Source organism: Leucopleurus acutus (assembly GCF_964270905.1).
Source record: "Leucopleurus acutus genome assembly, chromosome: 1".
Classification (NCBI taxonomy): domain Eukaryota; kingdom Metazoa; phylum Chordata; class Mammalia; order Artiodactyla; family Delphinidae; genus Leucopleurus; species Leucopleurus acutus.
Window position 1 is genome coordinate 84,062,565 of NC_139142.1, and position 13,261 is coordinate 84,075,825.

Genomic DNA, 13,261 nt, shown 5'->3' on the forward strand with positions numbered 1-13,261 from the left:
TGGGATTTCTATCCTGTTCCATTGATCTATATTTCTGTTTTTGTGCCAGTACCATACTGTCTTGATTACTGTAGCTTTGTAGTATAGTCTGAAGTCAGGGAGTCTGATTCCTCCAGCTCCGTTTTTTTCCCTCAAGACTGCTTTGGCTATTCGGGGTCTTTCGTGTCTCCGTACAAATTTTAAGGTTTTTTGTTCTAGTTCTGTAAAAAATGCCATTGGTAATTTGATAGGGATTGCATTGAATCTGTAGATTGCTTTGGGTATTACAGTCATTTTCACAATATTGATTCTTCCAATCCAAGAACATGGTATATCTCTCCATCTATTTGTATCATCTTTAATTTCTTTCATCAGTGTCTTATAGTTTTCTGCATACAGGTCTTTTGTCTCCCTAGGTAGATTTATTCCTAGGTATTTTATTCTTTTTGTTGCAGTGGTAAATGGGAGTGTTTCCTTAATTTCTCCTTCAGATTTTTCATCATTAGTGTATAGGAATGCAAGAGATTTCTGTGCATTAATTTTGTATCCTGCAACTTTACCAAATTCATTGATTAGCTCTAGTAGTTTTCTGGTGGCATCTTTAGGATTCTCTATGTATAGGTATCATGTCATCTGGAAACAGTGACAGTTTTACTTCTTCTTTTCCAATTTGTATTGTTTTTATTTCTTTCTCTTCTCTGATTGCCGTGTCTAGGACTTCCAAAACTATGTTGAATAATGGTGGTGAGAGTGGACATCCTTTCTTGTTCCTGATCTTAGAGGAAATGCTTTCAGTTTTTCACCATTGAGAATGATGTTTGCTGTGCGTTTGTTGTATATGGCCTTTATTATGTTGAGGTAGGTTCCTTCTTTGCCCACTTTCTGGAGAGTTTTTAATCATAAATGGGTGTTGAATTTTGTCAAAAGCTTTTTCTGCATCTATTGAGATGATCATATGGTTTTTATTCTTCAATTTGTTAATATGGTGTATCACATCGATTGATTTGTGTATATTGAAGAATCCTTGCATCCCTGGGATACATCCCACTTGATCATGATGTATGATCCTTTTAATGTGTTGTTGGATTCCGTTTGCTAGTATTTTGTTGAGGATTGTTGCATCTATATTCATCAGTGATATTGGTCTGTAATTTTCTTATTTTGTAGTATCTTTGTCTGGTTTTGGTATCAGGGTGATGGTGGCCTCATAGAATGAGTTTGGGGGTGTTCCTTCCTCTGCAATTTTTTGGAAGAGTTTGAGAAGGGTGGGTGTTAGCTCTCCTCTAAATGTTTGATAGAATTCGCCTGTGAAGCCATCTGGTCCTGGGCTTTTGTTTGTTGGAAGATTTTTAATCACAGTTTCAATTTCATTACTTGTGAATGGTCTGTTCATATTTTCTGTTTCTTCCTGGTTCAGTCTTGGAAGGTTATACCTTTCTAAGAATTTGTCCATTTCTTCCAGGTTGTCCATTTTATTGGCATAGAGTTGCTTGTAGTTGTCTCATAGGATGCTTTGTATTTCTGCTGTGTCTGTTGTAACTTCTCCTTTTTCATTTCTAATTTTATTGATTTGAGTCCTCTCCCTCTTTTTCTTGATGAGTCTGGCTAATGGTTTATCAATTTTGTTTATCTTCTCAAAGAACCAGCTTTTAGTTTTGTTGATCTTTGCTGTTGTTTTCTTTGTTTCTATTTCATTCATTTCTGCTCTGATCTTTATGATTTCTTTCCTTCTGCTAACTTTGGGTTTTGTTTGTTCTTCTTTCTCTAGTTCCTTTAGGTGTAAGATTAGATTGTTTATTTCAGATTTTTCTCGTTTCTTGAGGTAGGCTTGTATAGCTATAAACTTCTCTTAGAACTGCTTTTGCTGCATCCCATAGGTTTTGGATCGTTGCGTTTTCACTGTCATTTGTCTGTAGGTATTTTTTGATTTCCTCTTTGATTTCTTCAGTGATCTCTTGGTTATTTAGTAACGTATTGTTTAGCCTCCATGTGTTTGTGTTTTTTACATTTTTTTCCCTGTAATTGATTTCTAATCTCATAGCATTGTGGTCAGAAAAGATGCTTGATATGATTTCAATTTTCTTAAATTTACTGAGGCTTCATTTGTGATCCAAGATGTGATCTATCCTGGAGAATGTTCCACGAGCACTTGAGAAGAAAGTGTAACCTGCTGTTTTTGGATGGAGCGTCCTATAAATATCAATTAAATATATCTGGTCTATTATGTCATTTAAAGCTTCTGTTTCCTTATTAATTTTCCGTTTGGATGATCTGTCCATTGGTGTAAGTGAGGTGTTAAAGTCCCCCACTATTATTCTGTTACTGTTGATTTCCTCTTTTAGAGCTGTTAGCAGTTGCCTTATGTATTGAGGTGCTCCTATGTTGGGTGCATATATATTTATTATTGCTATATCTTCTTCTTGGATTGATCCCTTGATCATTATGTAGTGTCCTTCCTTGTTTCTTGTAACATTCTTTATTTTAAAGTCTATTTTATCTGATATGAGTATTGCTACTCCAGCTTTCTTTTGATTTTCATTTGCATGGAATATCTTTTTCCATCTCCTCACTTTCAGTCTGTATTTGTGTCCCTAGGTCTGAAGTGGGTCTCTTGTAGACAGCATATATATGGGTGTTGTATCCATTAAGCAAGCCTGTGTCTTTTGGTTGGAGCATTTAATCTGTTCATGTTTAAGGTACTTATCGATATGTATGTTCCTATTACCATTTTCTTAATTGTTTTGGGTTTGTTTTTCTAGGTCCTTTTCTTCTCTTGTGTTTCCCACTTAGAGAAGTTTCTTTAGCATTTGTTGTAGAGCTGGTTTGGTGGTGCTGAATTCTCTTAGCTTTTGTTTGTCTGTAAAGCTTTTGATTTCTCCATCGAATCTGAATGAGATCCTTGCTGGGTAGAGTAATCTTGGTTGTAGCTTCTTCCCTTTCATCACTTTAAGTATATCATGCCACTCCTTTCTGGCTTGTAGAGTTTCTTCTGAGAAATCAGCTGTTAACCTTATGGGAGTTCCCTTGTATGTTATTTGTTGTTTTTCCCTTGCTGCTTTCAATAATTTTTCTTTGTCTTTAATTTTTGCCAATTTGATTTCTATGTGTCTCGGTGTGTTTCTCCTTGGGTTTATCCTGTATGGGACTCGCTGCACTTCCTGGACTTGGGTGGCTATTTCCTTTCCCATGTTAGGGAAGTTTTCGACTATAATCTCTTCAAATATTTTCTTGGGTCCTTTCTCTCTCTCTTCTCCTTCTGGGACCCCTATAATGCGAATGTTGTTGCATTTTAATGTTGTCCCAGAGGTCTCTTAGGCTGTCTTAATTTCTTTCCATTCTTTTTTCTTTATTCTGTTCCGCAGTAGTAAATTCCACCATTCTGTCTTCCAGGTCACTTATCCATTCTTCTGCCTCAGTTATTCTGCTATTGATTCCTTCTAGTGTAGTTTTCATTTCAGTTATTGTATCATTCATCTCTGTTTGTTCTTTAATTCTCCTAGATCTTTGTTAAACATTTCTTGCATCTTCTCAGTCTTTGCCTCCATTCTTTTTCCGAGGTCCTGGATCATCTTCACTATCATTATTCTGAATTCTTTTTCTGGAAGATTGCCTATCTCCATTTCATTTAATTGTTTTTCTGGGGTTTTATCTTATTCCTTCATCTGATACATAGCCCTCTGCCTTTTCATCTTGTCTATCTTTCTGTGAATGTGGTTTTTGTTCCACAGGGTGCAGGATTGTAGTTCTTGCTTCTGCTGTCTGCCCTCTGGTGGATGAGGCCAAGAGGCTTGTGGAAGTTTCCTGATGGGAGGGACTGGTGGTGGGTAGAGCTGGCTGTTGCTCTGGTGGGCAGAGCTCAGTAAAACTTTAATCTGCTTGTCTGCTGATGGGTGGGGCTGGGTTCCCTCCCTGTTGGTTGTTTGGCCTGAGGCAACCCAACGCTGGAGCCTACCCGGCTCTTTGGTGGGGCTGATGGCGGACTCTGGGAGGGCTCATGCCAAGAGGTACTTCCCACAACTTCTGCTGCCAGTGTCCTTGTCCCTTGGTGAGCCACAGCTGCCCCCTGCCTCTGCAGGAGACCTTCCAACACTAGCAGGTAGGTCTGCTTCAGTCTCATCTGGGGTCACTTCTTCCCCTGGGTCCCAATGTGCACACTACTTTGTGTGTGCCCTCCAAGAGTGGAGTCTCTGTTTCCCCCAGTCCTGCCAAAGTCCTGCAATCAAATCTTCCTAGCCAAAGTCTGAGTCTCTAGGAATTCCTCCTTCCGTTGCCAGACCCTCAGGTTGGGAAGCCTGACATGTGGCTCAGAACCTTCACTCCAGTGGGTGACTTCTGGGGTATAAGTGTTCTCCAGTTTGTGAGTCACCCACCCAGCAGTTATGGGATTTGATTTTATTGTGATAGCACCCCTCCTACCGTCTCACTGCAGCTTCTCCTTTGTCTTTGCATGCGGGGTATCTTTTTTGGTGAGTTCCAGTGTCTTCCTGTTGATGACTATTCAGCAGTTAGTTGTGATTCTGGTGTTCTCGAAAGAGGGAGTGAGAGCATGTCCTTCTACTCCACCATCTTGAACCAATCTCAAGCTTTTTAATTTGATGTTGTCCAAATTGTTTATTTTTGCTTTTGTTGTTTGTGGAGGTTTGTTTTAAATAATTTGCATTTGTGCTGCTAACTCTAACCTAGTCATCTAAAAGCTAAGGTTTACCTAGAAAGTGCATGGAACAAGAGGGAGGCAATTTAATCCCTGAGCAAAACTGGGCTTGATACCTCCATTCCTTACCCTTTGAGAAAGTAAACATTCCAGAGGAAAGAGTTCGAGAAGGCAGATTGCCAATCCTAATAAAAATATTCTCTCAGTAGGCTGATGTAGGTCTTCACTCAAAGGATGGAGGGGGCTTCCCTGGTGATGCAGTGGTTGAGAGTCCACCTGCTGATGCAGGGGACATGGGTAAAAAAAAAAAGGATGGAGGACATTGATTGGAAATTCAGCTGGCTTTCTTGGCCCACTCCCCCTTAAATACTGATGATGCTGAGTTTGATCCAAAGGTGGTTATCCATCCTCTAGCTATTCAAGGCTCACTACAAAGTTCTTTGGATATAATGGATATCCTCACCTACATCTCCTTGATCCAGGAAAATGAGAATGATGTGGCAGAAATCTACTGTGGAAATCTACCAACCAGAGGAAAGATAAGAAATTCTCCATATTTCAGGACTTCCCTGGTGGTCCAGTGGTAAAGAATCTGCCTTACAATGCCGGGGACGCAGGTTCAATCTCTGGTCAGGGAACTAAGATCCCACATGCTGCGGGGCAACTAAGCCCGTGCACCAGCTACTGAGCTCGTGCACCCCAGCTAGAGAGCCCACATGCCACAAACTACAGAGCCCACGCAGCCTGGAGCCCGTGCGCCGCAAAGAAAGATCCTGCATGCCTAAGCGAAGGTCCCATGTCCCACAACTAAGACCTGATAGAGCGAAAAATAAATACAATAAGTAAATAAATAATAAATCTTAAAAAAAAAAAAGAAATTCTCCATATGTCTAAGGCAAGAGAACAGAGCTGGGAAAGAAAACGTCAGGTAGAGCCTCTGAGACAGCAGAGACAGCAATGATGATTATAAAGCTCTTTCCGTTTTTTTTTCAGCCGCACCACACAGCATGCAGGATCTTAGTTCCCCGACCAGGGATCAAACCTGTGCAGTACAAGCACGGAGTCTTTTTTTTTTTTAATTTATTTTTGGCTGCGTTGGGTCTTCATTGCTGTGCACAGGCTTTCTCTAGTTGCGACAAGCGCCGGCTTCTCATTGTGGTGGCTTTTCCTACGGAGCACGGGCTCTAGGCGCGTGGGCTTCAGTAGTTGTGGCATGCGGGCTCACTAGTTGTGGCTCGCGTTCTAGAGCGCGGGCTTAGTAGTTGTGGCACATGGGCTTAGTTGCTCTGCAGCATGTGGGATCTTCCCTGACCAGGGCTCAAACCCGTGTCCCCTGCATTGGAAGGCAGATTCTTAACCACTGAGCCACAAGGGAAGTCCCAGAAGCAAGGAGTCTTAACCACTGGACCACCAGGGAAGTCCCTAAAGCTCTTTCCTTTGAAAATAATAAACTGAGTACAAGAAAATTGAATGGAATTCCAAACAAGCTATAGGACAGTGACACTGGGGTGACATAAAAAAGACAATTAAAATAAATTTACCAGTGAATCTATAATTATTTCAAAATAAAAAGTTTTAAGAAATCTTTTACCTGAAGCCAACATAGTCTCCCATGACGACACACATTAGCTCCTTCTGCTGCCACACTCAGGACACTTTGCTTCTTGATGTGGAGCATCTGGTAAGAAAAGGAAGAAAATAAAAATCTCCAGGAAATAAATGTTGCAATTATGACATCATGAATGGCACAAGTAAAATGGCTAGAAATAAACAAAGTGGATCATATTTTTTTAAACTTACAAAATCCAAAACACATGTCTGCTTCACACACACACACACAAATCACATTGAATGCTTCTGATCCTCTTTTCAGGGTTCACAAAGTTATTCCACAACTGGAAAATAAATCATTCATATTGCAAATGCTAATAAGAGTTGAAAACTCAGATACCTTTTGTTACCACTGGTGTTACAGCAAAAGGTTTCTAGTCTTTATGGCAAGATTCCTCATGCAAAGAACAGCAATTTACTGTACCTAAAGGGAACTCACACAGTGGCTGAGTCTCACAGTATCTACTGTTCAGAATGAGAAAAACACAGACTTAACAGGTCCTTTAAAGTCTTGGATTCATTAAATTCAAAACTGAAATAGGTGTATCCTGGAAACATATGCTGGTCCTCTTATTATCTATATTCTTATCATATTTCAAAACATTATACAATTCTAAAATCTTTACTGCATATCCATGAAAATATCTGCATGGCACAAGATTCTCCCCATTTTACAGGTAGATAAATTACTCAAGAATAGAAAGGCAAAGTAACTTACACTAGCACAATATCTTCCTTTACAGAGCATAAAGTGTTCTATATTCTGAGTATCTTTCATCAATGATAAAAAAAGGGGACTGAACTTCAGTTCCATTCTCAATCAACAAGAAGGCTGCAAAACTGGGAACAAAAGCTATATTTCCCTATTGATAAGAATTTCCAACTAACTCTTTAAATTTCCAGAGCAAAAGTTCTTATCTTATTATTTGTTGTTGTTGTCATGGACCCTTTAAAGCATCTGTTGATATATAAAGAATTCTTGTAACTCAATTAAAATGGCAAATGAATAGATATTTCTCTAAAGAAGATATACAAATAGCCAATAAGCCTATATGGGAAAAGAATCTAAAAAAGAGTGGATATATGTATAGGTATAACTGATTCACTTTGCTGTACACCTGAAACTAACACAACATTGTAAATCAACTATACTCCAGCAAAAATTTTTTTTAAAAAGAAAAAAAATAGCCAATAAACACATGAAAATATGCTTAACACTATTAGCCTTCAGGGAAATGCAAATCAAAACCACAATGAGATACTACTTCACACCACTAGGATGGCTATAATTAAAATGACAGATAATAGTGTCGGTAAGAATGTAGAGAAATTAGAACCCTCACGCCCTGCTGGTGGGCAAGTAAAGTGGTGCAGCGCTTTGCAAAACAGTATGGCCAATCCTCAAAAAGTTAAACACAGAGTTATTACATGAGCCAGGAATTCCACTTGTAAGTATCTATCCAAGAGAAATGGAAACATGTCCACACAAAAACTTGTATATGTATGTTCACAGCAGCACTATTCATAATAGCCAAAAAGTAGAAACAACCCAAATGTCCATCAAATGGTGAAAGGATAAATGAAATGTGGTATATCCATACAAAGGAATATTATTTGGCAACAAAAATAAGTGAAATACTGATACACGCTATAACATAGATAAACCTTGAAAATATTATGCTACGCAAAAGAAGCCAAGCCAATCACAAATGACCACACATCGTATGATCCCATTTATATGAAATGTCCTAAACAGGCACATTCATAGAGGCAGAAAATAGATTAGCGGTTGCCAGGGGCTGGGGGTACTCAGAAAGGATTAGAGGTGTTAGCTAAGGAATGTGGGGTTTCCTTATTGAGTATTAAAAATGTTCTAAAATTCACTGTGGTGATGGATGTACAATTCTGTGAATATGCTAAAATCCAGTGAAGTGTACATTTTAAATTGGTAAATTTTATGGCATGTGAATTATATCTCAATAAAGCTGTTTAAAAAACAAAGAATCTGCTGAAAGCTAACCCTCTCTTAAAAAATACATCTGTGCATACACGAGCATAAGCTTGCTCCTAAACAAAAAACTTAACGACTTCCCTAAAGTCTAACTGTGAACCATAGCCTAGCTGAATAATTAGTTACTGCCATATCTCAAATTAAAAAAATATTATAGAGAAATTGCCTAAATAGAGCATCTAGACTGGTCTTTTAAAAATATAAGTAAAAAAATTTTTGACTCTCCTCTAAAACTGCCAATGGCTCTCCATCTTACTCAAGTCGAACTCAAAATCCTTATGTCTACCTGACCTGCCTCCTGCCCCCTTCCATTCCCTAACATTCTTTTTCACTGTGGTCCTGCCACAATGACCTCCCTGCTGTTCCTCCACACAAGTAAAGTGTGCTTCAGCCTCAGGGCCTCTGCACTTGTAATTATGCCTTCTTTAAGTTTTTTACTGGATATCCACATGGTTAGCTCCCTTACTTCTTTTAGATCTCTGTTCCAATGTCACCTCTTCACAGAGGTTTTCTCTGCCTACCCTAAATAAAATAGGAACTCCCTGTCATTCTATTCACCATACTACACTTTTTTTCATAGCACTTACCACCAGTTGATATACAATTATGTGTTTATTTTCTTGCATTAAAATAAGCTCCTTCAGGGCTGGAACTTTGTCTTATTATTATAACCCAGACCTCAGAACAATGCCTGGCAAATAGCCGGCTCTCGGATGTTTTGTTAACTCATTAGGAAAAACACTAATGATCTTATAATAAGAGAGAAATTTATGAGACATAGACATGATACACATTTGCAGACAATACGGAGAATGATTGAGGGCAATACTTACTGCAGCACCAAATTTCTGCTGGAACTGATCAATGACTGTGTATGTCACTTCCTCTTCCTCTACAGGAGAATATTATTATATATATTTATCTTCCTTGGCAATAGACTAGCCCTCCCACTAATTTTAGCCATAATCCTAAAGTCCTACTCTATTGCAACTCAAATGTCTAGAACTACTGAGACTAAGCCTAGAATACTGAGAACTATTTCATTATCACCTGCATGAGCCCATCCCGTAGTGAACACTATTAGCATCCTATTTGTCAGTTGAGAATAAACAAAAGCCCCACTGATGATATCTTATAAAATAAAATATTTACTCATTTCCTTTGATAATCCAGTAATGTTTCCTTCATCATAAGTTTATGTCTTGAATACTTCAAGACATGTACTTTTAAAAAAATGTTAATACAATTTTTGAAGGTTACTCTCCATTTACAGTTATTAGAAAATATTGGCCATATTCCCCAGTATTGTACAATACATCCTTGTAGCCTATCTTATATCCAATAGTTTGTGACTCCCACTGCCCCACCCCTATATCCCCCCCACACTGGGAACCACTAGTCTGTTCTCTGTATCTGTGAGTCTGCTTCTTTTTTGTTATAGTCACTAGTTCGTTGTATTTTTTAGATTCCACATATAAGTGATATCATACAGTATTTAAGACATGCATTTTCTAAAAGCACATTCATAATAAAAAATAATAGTTTAAAATAAATTAGTCCTGGAGATGGACCAATGTCCACACGTTTGGAATTCTCTGGATCCTGAAAATTAATTATTTTTCTAATTATGTAATTTAAAAGATTAGAGGTATAGCATAACATATAGTTCTTCTTCATCTCCCAAACTTTAAAACTCTGAAGTGGCACAGGACATAGTCCATAAGCCACTTCCTTTTTTCTATCCATACTTACTCTCTTGGTGATCTCATCTAGTCTCAAGGCTTTAAATATCATTTATAGGCTAGATCTTGAATTTATATCTCCACCTCAGATCTTTGTCTTCATCTCTCAGCTTACACTCAAACTTAGGTTGACCAAAACTAAACTCCTAACCATCTCCCCAAAACCTTTCCCACCCAGAATCCTTCCCATACTTCAGGCTGCTCAAGCCCAAACCCCTGAAGTCATCCTTGTTTCCTCTTTTTCTCTCACAACCACATCTAATCTGTCAGTACATTTTGTTGGCTCCACCTCAATATACATGCAGAATTCCACCACTTCCTACCAACCATATTGCCACCACGAGGGTCCAAACCACCATACCCACTAAACAAAATTATTTCAGTAGCCTCCTAACTGGTATTCATGCTCTTACGTTGGCCCTCCTCTCAGCATCTATACAGTATCCAGAGTGATACTGCTTCTTCTGCTCAAAACTCTCCAATGGAAAATAGAAGTTTTAAAAAATACCTTCTAGGGCTTCTCTGGTGGCGCAGTGGTTGAGAGTCTGCCTGCCGATGCAGGGGACATGGGTTTGTGCCCCAGTCCGGGAAGATCCCACATGCTGCGGAGCGGCTGGGTCCGTGAGCCATGGCCGCTGGGCCTGCGCGACCGGAGCCTGTGCTCCGCAACGGGAGAGGCCACAACAGTGAGAGGCCCACGTACCACAAAAAAACAACAACAAAAAAACCCAAAAACCTTCTATAATAGTATAAAAATAGAAATACTTAGGGATAAATATGGCAAAAGATGTGTAAGACATACAATGAGAACTACAAAACACTGAGAAATTAAAGATCTAAATAAATGTAGAGGTATACTGGGTTAATGGAATGGAATACTCAATACTGTTAAGATGTCAATATTCCCCAAACTGATCTATCAATTCATTGTAATCCCAAAAAAGATTCCAGCAGAGTTTTTTCTTTTTTGGTAGAAATTAACAAGCTGATTCTAAAATTCATAGGGAAATGCAAAGAACAAAGGACAGCTGAAACAACTTTGAAAAAGAACAAAGTTGGAGAATTAATACTACCTGCCTTCAAGATCTATCATAAATCAACAATAAACAAAACAGTCTAGTATTGGTGTAAAGATAGAAAAATTAGATCAATGTAACAGAATAGAGTGTCCATAAATAAATAAACCTATATACATACAGAAAACTGATTTTTGACAAAGGTGCAAAGGTAACTGAAAGGAGAAAATACAGACTTTTCAATAAACGGTGCTGGAATAATTGGATGTCCATATGGAAAAAAAAAACCTTGTCCATATCACATCATATACAAAAGTTAAAAATGGATCAGACAGGAATAAAGACACAGATGTAGCGAATGGACTTGAGGACACGGGGAGGGGGAAGGGTAAGCTGGGATGAAGTGAGAGAGTGGCATGGACATGTATACACTACCAAATGTAAAACAGATAGCTAGTGCGAAGCAGCCGCATAGCACAGGGAAATCAGCTCAGTGCTTTGTGACCACCTAGAGGGGTGGGATAGGGAAGATGGGAGGGAAGGAGACGCAAGAGGGAGGAGATACGGGGATATATATATATGTATAGCTGATTCACTTTGTTATAAAGCAGAAACTAACACACCATTTTAAAGCAATGATACTCCAATAAAGATGTTTAAAAAAAGTATATATAAACATTTTAAAAAAATGGATCATAGACCTAAATGTAAAACCTAAAATGTCTAGAAGAAAACAAAGGAGAAAATCTTTGTGACTCTGAGCTAGGAGAGGTTACTTAGATATGACATCAAAAGCACAATCCATAAAAGAAAGAAAATGGATAAATGGTACTCCATCAAAATTTAAAATGTCTGCTCTTCAAGAGATGCTTTAAGAGAATGAAAAGACAAACCACAGACTTGGAGAAAATATTTGCAAAGCATATATTTGAGAAAAGACTTGTATCCAGAATATATAAAGAACTCCCAACACTGAATAATAAGAGAACAATCCAATAAGAAAATGAACAAAAGATATGGACAGACATTCACCAAAGATATTCAGATGCCAAATAAGCACATTAAAAAATTCTCAACATCCTTAGTCATTAGGGAAATGAAAAAAACAACCAACCAACCTCCAATGGCTTCTCTTCTCACTGCCAAGTGAGAAGTAAAAAGCCAAGTCCTTTCAATGATCTACAAAGTCTTCCATGATCCACTCACCCCACTTCATCCCCTACTGCTCTCCTTGCTCCAGCTACACTCATCTCCTTGCTGTCCCTTCAAGATCATGGCATGTTCCTCTCTCAGGCCTTTGCATCTGCTAATTTTTTATGCCTAAAAACCATTCCCCCCAGATATTCATACATCTTGGTCCCTCACTTCCTTCAAGCCTTTACTTCAAATGTCACTATTTCAGTGAGACCTGTCCTGGACACTCAAAAATTGTAAAACCACCCTCTCCATACATTTCTTCTTTTTCTTCTGTTTTTTTCTACTTAACATGTGGCACCAGCATACTATATAGTATACTAATTTATCTTATTTAGTGTGTTTCCTGCACCATAACTCGATGAAGGTAGAGATACCAAACTTTGGTATCCCCAATGTCTGGCATATAGTGTGCACTCAAATATTAAATAAACAAATGAATCATGGTATTTTATCTTAATTCGGACCCTAGAAACAACAGCCTAGCTGAGAATTCCACATAGAACCTTGACTCGGGGTTATACCAACTCTGAAGAGTTCTGAACCACAAGAGAGCCTAGAAAATTCAGAGCCCTGGTACTCACCTGATGGGCTGTACTTGAGGTCATTTAGCAGAGAAGTGGTTGGTGCCTCAGAGGCAGGAGAAGCAGGGTTATATACATTTAGGTCTTCATCTTTTATTGTATCCATCCTGTTTCTTTCTGTATTTAGACTATGCTTACAAAAAACAACACTTAGGTGAGCTTGTTCTTTGTTGTTAACGCCATACACACATCAGTGGTAAGGACTCTGGATCTTTCATAGAGAGCCCATTCATCCACTGTTTACACTGATTTGAAGATACCATCTAAAGATGGAAGGAAACATCCATCTATTTCTTCTCATGTTAGGAATTACACAGCTAGTGAATTACAGTTAAGGCTTTCTACCCTAATGTGTATATCATAATTAAGAAAATCATTCCATCATACCTAACAGAAGATGCCTTTTCTCTTACTGCACCTTGTTCTTCTTCATCCAGTAGTTCCACTGTAAAATAACCAAACGGCTTCCAACA

At 38.5% G+C, this 13,261-nt stretch overlaps 1 protein-coding gene across 4 annotated transcripts in view; it reads right to left on the minus strand.

Moving 5' to 3' along the window:
* Positions 1-13,261, minus strand: part of EXD1 (exonuclease 3'-5' domain containing 1) — a 38,737-nt gene that overhangs the window by 16,059 nt on the left and 9,417 nt on the right. For all 4 annotated transcript variants that reach the window (XM_082842835.1, XM_082842837.1, XM_082842834.1 and 1 more), the window contains 4 exons: positions 13,176-13,233; positions 12,789-12,916; positions 9,086-9,144; positions 6,222-6,308 (listed from right to left, as the gene is read on the minus strand). In XM_082842835.1, the coding sequence (XP_082698961.1) occupies positions 6,222-6,308; positions 9,086-9,144; positions 12,789-12,916; positions 13,176-13,233 (332 nt within the window). The remainder of the gene's footprint in view (positions 1-6,221; positions 6,309-9,085; positions 9,145-12,788; positions 12,917-13,175; positions 13,234-13,261) is intronic.